Source organism: Zingiber officinale, chromosome 1A (assembly GCF_018446385.1).
Source record: "Zingiber officinale cultivar Zhangliang chromosome 1A, Zo_v1.1, whole genome shotgun sequence".
Taxonomy (NCBI): domain Eukaryota; kingdom Viridiplantae; phylum Streptophyta; class Magnoliopsida; order Zingiberales; family Zingiberaceae; genus Zingiber; species Zingiber officinale.
The window spans coordinates 117,927,903-117,943,146 of NC_055987.1; the positions used below are offsets into that span (position 1 = coordinate 117,927,903).

Sequence of the window (15,244 nt, forward strand, 5' to 3'; positions counted from 1 at the left end):
ATTGCTCAAGACTAACCGTCATCCGTGATTTATTTTTTTCATGTTGATCTGGGGACGAGCTAGAGGAGGCGTTAGGGGCGAGATAATCACCGTTTCCCACTATAGTTGCTATAACATATTTAGCTGTTATAATTTCATAGCTGCTATAACACACCCGATTGATTTAGATGGAATATGTTGGAAAAATAATAATAAGAATAGAATTAGATGATAATTGTGTCATTTTAAGGTGAGATGGAATATGTTGGAAGAATAATAATAAGAATAGGATTAGATGATAATTGTGTCATTTTAAGGTAGGATGGGGTGTATTTTTTTATTTAAAATAAAATAAAATAAAATGGGCGCCCTTAGACAATTTAGAAAAGAAAAAAAAAAAAAAAAAGAGATTTGGCCATTTTTCTAATCAACAAAGTTTTAAAAAATTAGGTTCATTCCCTTCTGATTTTCTCTCTACAAAAAATAAAAAAATATGATAATTTTTCTAGCCTGCCCCAACTCACGGGTCAACAGGCCCACTTCATATGTACTCAAATAAGGACTGTACTAAACTTATTTATAACCGGCCTAAAATGCACTAAATTGTTGAAATGATTATTTCAAATTTGATTTAATTTTTTTTATAATCTTAAGTTTGATTTATTAAGATATTTTCTAGCTTTCAGTTAAGCTTATTTGATTTTGTTTAAAATATTATATTTTTAAACTTATTTAATTAATTATTAAATTTCATAACACAAATTTATTTAATTGTTTTTTAAAATTATTTATTTATATAAAAATATATTCATAAATTTTATTTATGAACATATATATAATTTTTATCTATGGGAGTAAAAGATCATATCACTCACACAAAGTAATCCAATATCATCAGTCTCATTATAAGATACCGATAAGTAAATAATGGGAGATATTTTGCCACGGTGAAGTCATCCTTTTTCATAAATTTTATACAGGAATATTGTTTTTTTAGTTGAATGTATTTGATTTGATTTAATTAATTGATTTTATATATATTGGACATGAATTAGCTCAAGCTACCAGGGTTATGGTGCTATAATAAGTGATATAATAAACTCTAGAGAATGAGAGTTTAAATATCACCCAAGACATATTATATCTAAAGAGTTTGAATTGTTTATGAAGTTAGGTCATTAGTCAAGATTCATCTGCACTTTCTGATTTATCCTTGTGGTCAATGAAAAACTTTTGATCATGTCTGAGCACTGAGTCGATGGACACTGGAGACGTGGCACTCTCCTGTCTTCGACTGGTGATGTAGATCTCCGACGAACCTGCAAAGAAGCCGAGCCAGGAGGGAGTTCCCGGCGACGACCCTCCGACGCTCAAGTCAGGCAGCGAAGATGAAGAAGAACAAGGCTACGTTACTGTGGCTACAGTGACCAAGATTGCATACCTCCTTCGAAGTCTGGGGGTCCTTATATAGGACCCCGGGGAGGTGCGAGCACGATTCTCGATGTGTGCATGCTTCCCCAAACATACCTCGGTAGGGTTGTGTCAGAAAAGCATGCCTGACGCTATTCCGCAATAGTCCGAGCGTATCCCGGATGTGACGGTGGAAACTTCCACCGTATGATACTATGTCCGCTCCGGCCGCCGACCATGCTGTTTGTTGGCGGTAGGTGTCTCGAGGACGAAGTTACCAGTTGTCCTTTTTGTCTCCTAGCGCTCTTGCCTGTTCCCGGGCCGAGCGGACAAGTCGCTCGGCGCTCATGGCCTCCGGGAATGTGCATACCTTGGCCCGGGCGGGGAAGCCCTGCTCATGTGCTCGGATGGAATTGCGCCTTATCGTCCTACGGCTCGGCCAAGCGGCCTGTTCGCTCGGCCCATAGACTCTTTTTACCTGAGCATCGGAAACACGACCCCTGGTCGGGCTGTCTTTCGTCCGGTCCGGGAAACCCCTAGCCGGATGTCTGGTCGGCTGGATGCTCGGTCGGCCCGCTACTCTGCTCGGCACGACCTTTGTCCGTTTGGCACGACCTTGGGGTTGACCCTCTTGACCATTGACCTCCATGTGTCGTTGACCTCCCGCCAATGAGGGTCCCCTGTCCTTACCACCGGATCACATGCCTCCTCCTCAAGTCTAGTCGAAGGAGGCGCTAAGTCCGGCTGACTGGACTGCGTCTGGGTGGTGTGTTTGCTGCTCATCCACCGAGATTAGTGTCCGGCCGTCCGGGGACTATGCAAGTAGGTAACGCCGCTCGGCGTGTCCCTGGTTGGTACTTGGATAGTTTCGTTTGCCTGCCGTTCCGGCATCGGTCACGCTGATTATCCCTAGAAAACTCCTCGACATTTGTATAAATCACCGTCATTAATGCTGAGCACGCGGCCACACTCGCATGATGGTGCTCATTAAATGCGACCCGTCAGCGAGCGCCACGTGGTCGCGCATTCGTCACCGTTCACTCGAGCCATCAGGTCTAATGTGACCTTTGACTTTTTCGAATTTGACGGTCATATCCCCTTCTTGGATCCCGTAACCTCGATCGGACGGCTCCGGTTGATCGAACCCAATGTTTATAAGCATCTTTCCTCTTCGGCCGCTTCACGATATCGCGTGCGCATCCGAAAGCTTCTGCTTCTTCTCGTCCAACGCTCCGGCGAGCTCGCTGCTTTGCTTTTTGGTGATCCACCACCGCCTCCTTCGGTCCTATCCTTTGTAAGGCCCTTTCGCCCTTTTCCTTTCAGTTCCTTCGTGCTTTTCTTCGCACTTCTCACTATTTTCATGCTCGTTTGGACACTGTTCCGACCATCCTGCTTGTCAAATTTCGATTTCCTCTGTGTCGTTCCTTGTCTTTGATAATGGCCAGTTCTTCTCGTCCATCCGACCTCGCCTCCGGCCTCTGGTATACCACCACCGAGAGCTGGTTCGATGAGAGGGATGCGCTGAGCCTTACCCGAACCTTTGAACTTCCATCTGACCACGAACTGATATTAGCCACATCTTTCGATCAGCCACACGACCCTCCGATCGACACTGTTTATTTTTTCCGAGACCAGTTCGTGGCTGGTCTGCGCTTCCCTATTCATCCGTTCATCCTTGAGGTGTGTAACTATTTCCGCCTTCCGCACTGTCAACTCGTCCCTAACTCCTTCAGGTTGCTGTGCGGGGGTGGTTGCCCTCTTTAGGCTGCACGACATCTCCTTAGTCCCTAAGACCTTCCACTACTTCTACTACCCCAAACAGTCCGAGTGGGGAACCTTTCTCTTCCAATCGCGGATCGGTCTAGTCTTCTTCGATAAGATGCCGACCTCGAACAAGCATTGGAAGGAAAACTATTTCTATCTTCGTTTTCCCGAGCGGCCGTCCTTTCGCACTAAATGGCAAACCACTGTGCCAAGCCCGCCGGATCTCGGTAAACATAAGAGCCAGCCAGACTACCTTTACGCAGCCAATTTGCTAGCCGAGCAAAGATTCAACATCAACAAGCTGCTCTACGAGGGGGTGCTATATATATTTGGACTGAGCCCGATCAGAGCGAAGCTTCCGAGCAGTATGGGTAAGCATTTCCCTTGTCCTCCTTCCTTTTGGTCTAACTGATTTATTCTTCTTTTATGCAGTTGACATCATGTGGCGCGCCAAGGTTGCCGATCGGCTAAAGTTGAAAGCTGCTGAGGTGGAGGCGGCAGCTGCGAAGGAGATTGCCGATCTGGGTATTGAACCGGTCGGCTCACACGAAGGGGAAAGTGATGAAGTTTCACCTGCGGTTGGAGAGTCAGCCGCTCGGACTTCTGCAACTGCACCGGTCGGTGATGCTATCTCGTCCGCCGGACAACCGGCATCGGAAGAAGCGGGGCACTCGACCGAGGACTCCACATTGATAATACGCAAACAGCGGCGGACGAACCTCTACACCCAGTCAGCTACATCTGTGGAGCTAGTGACTGAGCCGACCGGTGCCCCTACTGAAGCAATCGCCCCGGCCCCTGCTCCAGTCGAGGCCATTTCTTCGGACCGAACTCCTTTCCAACTCGATTTGCCGATGGCTTCCCTTGGAGTGCCGCCTGTAAGTTCCCAGCCACAAGCTCCCGTCCGGCTTAGGCGGTCTGGTATAGTATCTGTCCCGCTCGGTGAGTCATCCGGCAGTGCAACCTCGGCTCAATCTGATCCGAGCGGCCGTCGAGTGGTTAAGGACGTCCTCCACCTCCCAACGGAAGAATTTCTTCTAGCGGCTGATCGGCCAGTCGCTCCTGAGCATCAGATTACCATCCGCAGACCACTCGCTAGGATATGGGAGGATACGAGGGCCCGCGTCGCCTTGATGACTCCTGGTCAGCTTAGCGATAGCCAGTTGCAGCAAGCTACCAGGGTATGTTTCTCAACACCATACATCCATATTTGACTTGGTCCGTGATATTGTTTCCTCTGTGCGTAGACTTGGGTAGAAAGCATAGCGGTCAACAACCGCTTGACTGCACTGGAGGAAGAATTAAAAAAGTTTCAAATTTCCGGAGGGGCGCCAGCTCAGGGGCCCTCTTATGCCACGCTCCGAGCCGAGCTGAGCAAATCGGAGAAATTACTGGCAGCCGAACGACACAAAGTCTTCTGGCCTGGAGACCAGGGTAGCTGGCCTTGAAGCCCAGGTCAAGTCTCACGACCAGGAGATGAAGCTGGCAACCAATAGAAAAAATAGGGCCGCCTCCGATTTAGAGGAAAAGAATGTGCAGGCCCGAGCACTGCAGCGTGTCAACGAGCTGGCCGATCTGCTATCTGCTGAGCAGGAGGGCCGATCGGCCTCCGAAGCTAAACTTCAAGGAGAAAAGAAAGATCTCCAAGATGCTCTTGACGCTTCCCAAGCTGGGCTAAAGGAATATCAAGATGGTGAATCAGGCCGCTTCGAGACGATGAAGAAAAACTATCTCCGCTCAGACGAATTTGGCGAAAAGTTTAGCGATCAGCTAGTTATAGCCTTCGAGGAAGCCATCCGAGCGACAACGATTTATCTGAAAGCTATGGGCCATCTTCCGAAGACGGCCTCTATACCTGCCAAAGACATGGCCGACCTCTTAGAGACCATTTTCGAGCCCATCTTTGATACAATAGAGTGAGGAGTGTCTCTCACTTGTCTCAGTCTGTGTTTTGAAGTTTTGTCTGTATGCTCGCCGTTCAGCGAGTTAACCTTATCATCTTTAACTTGACTTTTAATTTACTTGTCTGCGTATTTTTTGACGATGGGTAATAAAACTCCGCTTCTGTTGATGTTACTTCCTCGACCGCATTTTTTCCAAGTGGCCTTCGGTATTCTCCGGGCCAGCGAGTTCATAGTCGTCGGTTCGACCGAGGGATTTAACGTCGCCGCTCTACGGTCTTCAAGCCGGGGGGTTTATAGTCGCCGGTCCGACTCTAGAGTTTAACGTCGCCACTCGACGGTTTTCAGCCGGGGGGTTTATAGTCGCCGGTCCGACTCTAGAGTTTAACGTCGCCACTCGACGGTCTTCAGTCGGGGGGTTTATAGTCGCCGGTCCGACTCTAGTGTTTAACGTCGCCGCTCGACGGTCTTCAGCCGAGGGGTTTATAGTCGCCGGTCCGACTCTAGAGTTTAACGTCGCCTTTCGACGGTCTTCAGCCGGGGGGTTTATAGTCGTGATCCGGTGGTAAGGACGGGGGACCCTCATTGGCGGGAGGTCAACGACACGTGGAGGTCAATGGTCAAGAGGGTCAACCCCAAGGTCGTGCTGAACGGACAAATGTCGTGCCGAGCGGAGTAGCGGGCCGACAGAGCATCCAGCCGACCAGACATCCGGCCTGGGGTTTCCCGGACTGGACGAAAGACAGCCCGACCAGGGGTCGGATTTCCGATGCTCCGGTAAAAAGAGTCTATGGGCCGAGCGGACAGGCCGCTCAGCCGAGCCGCAGGACGATAAGACGCAATTCCATCCGAGCACATGAGCAGGGCTTCCCTGTTGGTGCAACCTTAGGTCATAGTTGACCTGGTTGACCTGACTCGAGTTGTGTTTTGATGTTTGACGATGTTTGACGAGAAGAGAGTTGTATTCTTGATGTTTGACAAGAATAGGTGTTTGGGAGATTGTAGGTGCAACCTTAGGTCAAGGTTGACCTGGTTGACCTGATTCGGGAAAAGTCCAAGCAGGGAGCTTGGCACGCGAAAAGTCCAAATATGGAGACTTGACACTGGAAAAGTCCAAGTACGGAGACTTGGCACGGGGAAAAGTCCAAGCAAGTAGCTTGGCACGCGGAAAGTCCAAGTATGGAGACTTGGCACGGGGAAAGTCCAAACAGGGAGTTTGGCACGGGGAAAAGTCCTGGTGAGTGAAGCCAGGCAGTCGGAGAAGTCTTGGTGAGTGAAGCCAGGCAGCCGGGAAATCCTGGTGAGTGAAGCTAGGTGAAAATCCTAGTGAGTGAAGCTAGGTGAAAGTGGAAGTCCTGGTGAGTGAAGCCAGGCATTCGGGAAAGTCCTGGTGAGTGAAGCCAGGCAGTTTGAAAGTCCTGGTGAGTGAAGCCAGGCAGTTTGGAAGTCCTGGTGAGTGAAGGCAGGCAGATTGGAAATCCTTGTGAGTGAAGCCAGGTAAAAACCCTAGTAAGTGAAGCTAGGTGAAAGTCCTGGTGAGTGAAGCCGGGCAAGGGAAAATCCAGATGGATCAAGGGTGATCGGACATCTGGTGTTGGGAAGTCCAAGTAGATCAAGGGAGTGATCGGATACTTGGCACGAAGAGGAAAGCCCAAGTGGGTCAAAGGGATTGACCGAACACTTGGTGGAGAATTCTAGCAGGTCAAGGGAGTGACCAGATGCTAGGAATGATGAACCAACAGGTCAAGGTTGACCGGATGTTGGTGTAGAAGCCTGAGGGCTGGGGAGTTTGGATCGGTCTGGGGACCGATCCAGTGATACACTGGATAGCCTGATCGGTCACCAGACCGATCAGTAATCATCCAGTAGCCTACTGTAGGTTATCTGATCGGTCTGGAGACCGATCAGACAACGATCAGGAGGCGCAAAGAAGTTCGGGAGAAGAGAAGCCTGATCGGTCTCCTGGACCGATCAGAGACGGAACAGAAGCGAAGGCTAGGGAATGGATCGGTCTGTGGACCGATCCACATGGAGCCTGATCGGTCCACAGACTGATCAGGCACTAGCCGTTGCGACGCAACGGCTAGATTTCTTCTGTGTTTCTTCGTTTTCTTCGCAGGTTATAAAAGGAGGGCTGCTGCTGCGAGCCTACTTCTTCTTCTTCCATTGGATTGAAGCTTCTGCTTCTGTGTTTGATTCACGGGCTTTATTGAGCTCGCTTCCGAAGCTTCGCGTGAGCTTCCAGTCGTCGATCAGCTGCTGCGTTTGGGTTGTGAAGTTGCTGCTTCATCGCCTCCGATCGACAGAGAAGGCAAGCGAGTGTTGCATTCATATTGTTGTTTGTATTTGCTTCTTGCTTTCCTTGTACTCCTTTCTTGTTGTTACAAGTATTGTGGCGAGGTTTCTCGACCCACAAGGAGCATTTATTAGCCGGTTCTCCGGGGACTCATCCACCGACGGATTGATAGGATTCGTCCACCTTACGGACACGCCGAGGAGTAGGAGTTTATCTCCGAACCTCGTTACATCGGTTTGTTTGAGGTTTGTCTTCTTTCCCTTTCGTTTCTGTGTTTATTTTCCGCTGCGCTAACACGTTTTGTAGAAACGCGACGATTTGGGGTCGGCTATTCACACCCCCCTCTCTAGCCTCCGTACGAAGGATCCTAACATTCCCCGCCCGGGCCGAGGTATGCACATTCCCGGAGGCCATGAGCGCTGAGCGACTTGTCCGCTCGGCCCGGGAACAGGCAAGCGCGCTAGGAGACAAAAAGGACAATTGGTAACTTCGTCCTCGAGACACCTGCCGTAGACAAACAGCATGGTCGGTGGCCGGAGCGGACAGAGTATCATACGGTGGAAGTTTCCACCGTCACATCCGGGATACGCTCGGACGATTACGGAATGGCGTCAGACATACTTTTCTGACACAACCCTACTGAGGTATGTTTGGGGAAGCGTGCACGCATCGAGAAGCGTGCTCGCACCTCCCAGGGGTCCTATATAAGGACCCCCAGACTTCGACGGAGGTATGCAATCTTGGTCACTGTAGCCACAGTAACGTAGCCTTGTTCTTCTTCTTCTTCGCTACCTGACTTAAGCGTCGGAGGGTCGTCGCGGGAAACTCCTCCCAGCTCGATTTCTTTACAGGTTCGTTGGAGATCTACATCACCTGTCGAAGACAGCAAAGAGCGTCACATCCCCAGTGTCCATCGACTTAGTGCTCAGACAGGATCAACTTTCATAAGACTAGATCTGTCACTTTTTAAATTGGTCAAATTGGTCAGATAATAAGACTTGGATACTGGGATTAAAATAATAATAATAATTCAACTCAATCTAGGGATGAGAATGGATCAGATTTGGGTCGGATTTTATATTCTCCATCCCAATTCCCATTTATTATATATGTCTTCATCCTCATTGGGTATTTAATTTTTATCCTCATATCCATTTAAGGATCGGATATTCGTCTTCATTCCCATATTCATTGATGTCGTGATGAAGAGGGGCCCTACCAAGGAAGGATAAGAGGGGGAAAAGGCTTCCTAACGTGGAGGTCAAGGTCAAAAGTGGTCAAAGGCCCTGGGCGGTCGACCGGATCGAACGAGCGGGAGCCTCGATCGGTCGGGCAAGGGTGCGAAATAGCCACTCTCTGGTAGCAGTAACTAGGGTTAAGAGGTAAGCAGTAAGCAATGAGCTTCTGGTTCTCGTCGATCGGGCTTTAAGGCCGGTCGAATGAAGGTAACTACTAACAGTCGGGAAGTGGAGAAGGGGACAAGTCAGCAGCTCCGAGCGGCACAGCAGAATAGGAACAAACTAAGCGGGGTCCAGTTTGCCAATAGTGGGGCCCACCTACATATCTCCTCGTACTCTTTTTGATGTTTGTGCTGCTAGCAGTAGAGCATGTCCACCATGTAAATCGTACTTTAGAAGCTTCTAGCCCGTTACATTAGAGATTTACTTGTCCACTCACGGAAAGGTATTAGAGACACTTTTTGACTTATTTTTTCCTATGATACTTTGAAAAACGTGCATATGTCTTAAGATGCATGCACAGACACTACAGTGATAGTATAAAAGGGGGTTCCTATCTATAGGCGGAGGTATATGCAACTTCATTATTTCACACTCTCTAACTACAGTTTTCTACTACTTCATTTGTGGGGATTATTGATTTAAGCGTCAAAAGGTTATGCCGGAAATCTCTTTTTGGCCTGGCACTAACACTGTTCGTATTGCAGGACGCGTGGAGTTTTCACCTCATTAACCTTTGAATCACATTTCCAACTTATCATCTTCTCTCTTTTTTTTAATAGGATCATTCATCGTATGATCGAATATTATTTATTAGGAGTGAGAAAAGTTTGATTAAATTATTAATTGACCGAATTTAAAATGTTAACTCGATTATTTTAAAATTTTGTTTTTTATATTTTTTTACAATTTTTTTAGATAATTTAGTTCCCTTTCAATTTTAAAATTTCTAATTTTATTAAACTAAATAGTTTGAAAGTTAACCCCAATACGGTGTTAATTTTAAAAATCAACACTAGTATTTTCATAAAATTAACATCAAAACTCAGTTATGTTGGCAAAACTTACGAAGGTGTATTTAATAAAGAGATTGAATAACTTTCATTAATTTTTTTTTAATGATAGATTTTTGTGGAGTTGATAGATTTTTATTGATTTTTATAAAATCTCATATAGTTGTGAAAAGAATTTCATGAAGTTCTATAGACTTTTTAAAAGACTTTTACATATATTTGTAAATTTTACGGAAACTTATAGATTTAAGAGTATATTCAATCTTAGAAGAGCATAGGCAATCATGAAATCACATGATATTTATTTTCAAATAAAACCTAAAATAACTAATTAAATTTATTTTTTAATAAAATAATAAATAACATACTTGTCAATAAAAAACTTTTTTAATTTTTTATATTGTTATTTTGTTTTGGCTAAACTCAAAGAGAAGATAACGTCTCACTTAAAAAAAAAACTTTAATAATATAATTTTAAATCTAAAAATATTATAATAATTTAAATATTTTTATTTATAATTTTGATTCAAATTAACATGAAATGTTGGGTCAACTCTTTAGTTTGGTCAAACTTATAATAAATGTTAAATTGATAAATTTGATTAGTAATAAAATTAATAATAATATTATTAATTTGATTAGTAATAATATTATTAAAATAAATAAATATAAATATATAAATTTTATATAGGAATTTTTAAAATTTAATAAATTTTATAGAATATTTTTAGGTTGAATTTCATTAGATTTTATTAAATTATCTATTAATTAAGTTAAGAATTAATTTTTATTTATTAATATATATTTTATATTAAAATTTATTGTCTCAAGTTTCTTTTCCCTCTTCACACAACGTCGCTGTCCAAATCGACTTCGACTTAAACCTGCTCGCAAGTAGTTGATGGAAGCATCACCAACCACCTCAAATAATTTTTCTATTTGTTTTCTTCTTTTTCGGCACATCGCAGGCTTAACCGGATGACACTCATTGTTTCCCATCACGAGCAACCAAAGGAAAAATCTCTACCCACCGCCATGAGTCATCGTCGGAGAAAAGGCTGCAAGCGGCTGCTGTTCCGTTCCAACTGTTCTGATCAATTCTTTTGTCATTATAACGTCGGAAAATGACATTTCAAAGGACTCTCAGCTTCGCATGAAATGCATGCTGAGAAGTTGATGTAGGTCGCCGAGAGGTTGAACGAGGAAGACCTTTAAGATCAAAAGAATAATCAAAATCGAGGAGTGAGAAAAGAAAGGACTTATTTGTAAAAAATTAAATCGATTTAAAGTTTATAGAAATCGCAAGGATTAGGAGAAGATTTTTTATTTTATTTTTAAAATTGTACGGATTTTTAAAAGAATCATGAAAATTTATTGAAATATTGGATACCAAAAGATTTTCATAGAGTTTTAAAAAGTTGAATACCATATGACTTTTTAAAATTCTATAAAAATTTAATTTGGATACCATTAGATTTTTATAAAATTTAGATTAGTACATATAAACTTTTAAAATTCACAAAAATAATTCAAAATAATTAAAAGTTTAATGTTGAATACACCGACCATAGTTATGCTGATTTTCAAAACTTAGTTGTGAATCTGATTTTTTGAAAATAACCTAAAAAATAAGACCGAACTCTCTAAATTAATTCGGATATTCAGGTTCCATTAGATTCGTTCGGATATTCGGGTTCTTATACCTGATTATTTAAATATTTATATTTGATATCTGATTATTCAATGAATAAAAAATAAAAACTAAAAAATTTAAAAAATCAAAATCCGTCGTTAGAAATAGAGGAAATTTTCATCCCGAAAAATCAAATTTATTTGCTCCCTGACTTTCGTTTACAAGTTACAACCCTATTAGTATCCGTCGAACACTATATATATATATGCGACTCTACGACTTCGCCGATCCGCTCTCCCGATATTCCCTGTGAACTATTCTCAGCTTCCGGAATCTTCGTAGAAGGGGTGGATGGCCGCCGCCGCGGAGTACGCTCACGCATCCCTCTTCCGCTTGCTCGTCCGGTGCTCGGAGCAGAAGAACCTCGCCTTTGGAAGCGCCCTCCACGGGAAGGCCTTCAAGTCAGGTGTCACGGCCGACGTATTCTTCAGCAACAGCATCGTGGTCATGTACGCTAAGTGCTCCCAACTCCCTCGCGCCGCAGCGGCCTTCGAGGACATCGGCGCCGGCAAGGACGTCGTCTCTTGGAACTCCCTCATCAATTCGTACTCTCAGATCGGCCCCAATGGCTCCCAATCCGTATTTGACCTTTTCCGGAGAATGAGGGCCGAGTGCGGTCTCAGCGTCCTCCCCAATTGCTTCACCTTCGCCGGCGTCTTCACCGCTGCCTCCCACTCGCCCGGTGATATTTGGTTCGGCCGATGCGCTCACTGCGTCGCCATCAAGGTCGGTAATAATGATGACGTCTTCCTGGGAAGCTCTTTGCTCAACATGTACTGCAAGCAGGGATGCGTACTGGACGCCCGCAAGGTGTTCGATAGAATGCCTGTTCGAAATTCAGTGTCTTGGTCGGCCATGATATCCGGCTATGCTGTCCTTAAGTCCGGCGAAGAAGCTTTCGGCCTGTTCAAATTGATGCTCGAGGAAGGTCAATGCGCCGCCGCGAATGAATTTGTCTTAACGAGCGTTCTTAGTGCACTGAGTGCCCCTGGATTTCTTGTCATGGGCCAGCAGGTTCATTCTTTTGCCATCACAAACGGCTGGGTGTCTTCTGTATCCGTCGAGAATTCCCTCATTACCCTCTATGCGAAGTGTAAAACCATGGAAGACGCTCTGCTCATGTTCGAATTGTCGGCGAACAAGAGCTCCATCACATGGTCTGCGATGATCACCGGGTATGCACAGAATGGTGACTCCCAAAAGGCACTGCACTTGTTCCCGCATATGCAGATTGCAGGATTCATGCCGACTGAGTTCACATTTGTAGGGCTCCTCAACGCATGCAGCGACATGGCAGCCCTTGTTGAAGGCAAACAAACTCATACCTTCTTGATCAAGGTGGGATTCGAGCTCCAATCCTATGTCAAAAGTGCACTGGTCGATATGTATGCTAAATGTGGCTGCATTGATGATGCAAGAAAGGGATTCGAAGAGTTGAAGGATGCCGATATCGTCCTGTGGACCTCGATGATCGGAGGTTATGTGCAGAACGGAGAGCATGAGGAGGCTTTAGCATTATATGGAACGATGAGAAGAGAGAACATATTGCCAACCAGCCTCACCCTAACCACTGCTCTTCGAGCATGTGCTAGTCTTGCTGCCGTAGAACAGGGCAAACAAATTCATGCCTGTTCCGTGAAGTTTGGATTCGGTTTGGGGATTCCAATCGGTAGCTCCCTATCGACCATGTATGCAAAGTGTGGCGATTTATCGAATTGCAGTCTTGTGTTCGGAAGAATGCCTCAGAGGGACGTCGTCGCATGGAATTCAGTTATTTCAGGATTTTCGCAAAATGGGCAAGGGATTGATGCCTTGAACCTCTTTGAGGAGATGAAGAAAGAGGGTACAGAACCAGATCATGTCACATTTGTCAACCTACTGTCTGCCTGTAGTCATGTCGGTCTGGTTGAGAGCGGCTGGAGTTACTTGAGGTCGATGCTCGACGATTATGGATTAGTCCCGAAGATAGAACACTACGCGTGCATGGCTGATATTCTCAGTCGCGCCGGGATGTTCAAGGAAGCCAAGAACTTCATTGAATCCGTGCCTATCGATCATGGAACATGCTTGTGGCGGATTATGCTAGGAGCATGCCACAAATTCAGGCACTTTGACATCGGAGCTTTTGCCGGGGAGAAGCTCATGGAGCTGGGCACACTGGACTCGTCGGCTTACATTTGCTTGGCGAATATATACGCTGCCTGGGGCAAGCGAGATGATGTCGAACGAGTGAGAAGATTGATGAGGATACGAGGGGTGGACAAGGATCCTGGATGCAGCTGGGTTGATATCGATAACACAGTCCATGTTTTTGTTGCCAAGGAGATGCAGCATCCCGATATCGACAAAATATATGCAGAGTTAAAAAGATTAACCAAAAACATGAAGGATGAAGGCTACTGTCCTACTTTTGGATTCACCTTCCGTGATTCTCTTGAATCTCCAGGATCACGAGCGGAGGAAGAAGAAGAAGAGTCGAATTTTGTAGCATCTGCTGTTTCTTGACTAATAACTATTTAATATTCTATAAAATCTAAAAAATTCTTATATAGCAGAATGGGTGTGCTAATGATGTTGTTAAGGTGTGCCTTTTAGGATTGAGTAGAAGAGATCAACAGCAGCAGCAGTAATGGTGCAAAGAAGAGAGCTAATTTTGGCGGAGCTGTTCCAGACCTTCAGATTTCCTCTCTAAAATTAGCCACTGCGAATTAATAGCCGCGGTAAAATCGCTCGTCCGCCTCTATCCATTGAAGAAGAGTAGGCGCTATCGATGAAGGGGGAGTGGTCGCAGTTGCAAAAGCACCAATTCCCCTCCTTTCCTCCTCCCGTTTCCACCGGCGGCCGTCACACACGGGCACGTCGCTTGTGTAGATTTCCGGCGATCTTGGAAGCGGGGCGAGAGGATATATATTTCCATTGCCAAAAAAAATTAAAATAAAAAAAAACCCATCTTTTTAGTACTGATGTTGGAGCAATCAGAGGAATTGGAGCCGATTTTGATGGAGAAATGCAAGGTGAAGGCGTCGTCGTCTTCTTCGGAGGGAGAGATGTCGGAGGAAGAAGAGGAGATGGAGCAGAGGCCGCCAACGTGGATGAATTACGGCGTGGCCTCTGGCAAAGGAGTCAATGCAGGCGGTAGGAGGATGCTTTCGAAGCAACTTTCGCTAAGGGAGACGAGGATGGAGGCCAAGTGGGAGCAGCGGCGGATGCAGGTCCTGCAGAGGAGGAAAAGCTCGGCGGCAGAGGAGCTCGAAAAGGAGCGGCGGCTTGCGAGGATTCTGACCGACGAGGACATGGACGAGCTGCGAGGGTCGATCGACCTCGGTTTCAGGTTCAGCGAGGAGGACGGCGGGCAGGACCTCTGCATGACGCTGCCGGCGCTCAATCTCTACTTCGCCGTGAACCGTCAGCTGCCGACCCCCGGGTCATCGACGGCGACCTCCTCTTCGTCGACGCTGGCCGGCCTTCCGAGCCCCCGGAGCCCCGCCAACGAGCAGGGGATGGCCCACGCCCAGGCTTGGAAGATTTGCAATCCCGGTATCATCTCAAACTCGTTTGCATCATCTGAAAACTTAAAAAAAAAAAATTAAAGAATTTTCCAGATCGCAATCAAGAAAGAGAGAATTCCATTGTTTGATTGGTGATCTAATGATTGCCAAACTTACAGGCGACGATCCAGAGCATGTTAAAACAAGGCTGAAGCATTGGGCACAAGCAGTGGCGTTCTCTCTCAGACAGAGTTGTTGAATTATTATGAACCAATGCAAATTGTTTGGAAGCCATAATTAGATATGAAGTTGATGTAATCATGTTCTTAATACACAGCAACAACTAGAAATTGAAGAGAATTGTATTTAGATTATCGATGAAGAGTGGTAGTTGCGCTTTGCCTTCTCCGTTTTCCTATTAGCAGCCTGAATACTGACCTGTGGTCAACAGATGCTGTTCCG

General features: G+C 45.6%; 2 protein-coding genes across 2 annotated transcripts; both read left to right on the forward strand.

Moving 5' to 3' along the window:
* Positions 1-11,452: 11,452 nt before the first annotated feature.
* Positions 11,453-13,815, forward strand: LOC122029311 (pentatricopeptide repeat-containing protein At2g33680-like). The gene has a single exon (XM_042588253.1). The coding sequence runs from the start codon at positions 11,586-11,588 to the stop codon at positions 13,797-13,799; it is 2,214 nt and encodes a 737-aa protein (XP_042444187.1). The 5' UTR covers positions 11,453-11,585; the 3' UTR covers positions 13,800-13,815.
* Positions 13,816-14,241: 426 nt separating this feature from the next.
* LOC122029334 lies at positions 14,242-15,216 on the forward strand. Its single transcript, XM_042588282.1, has 2 exons — positions 14,242-14,831; positions 14,962-15,216. Exons 1-2 carry the CDS (start codon positions 14,258-14,260, stop codon positions 15,039-15,041), a joined length of 654 nt encoding a protein of 217 aa, XP_042444216.1. The 5' UTR covers positions 14,242-14,257; the 3' UTR covers positions 15,042-15,216.
* Positions 15,217-15,244: the final 28 nt, after the last annotated feature.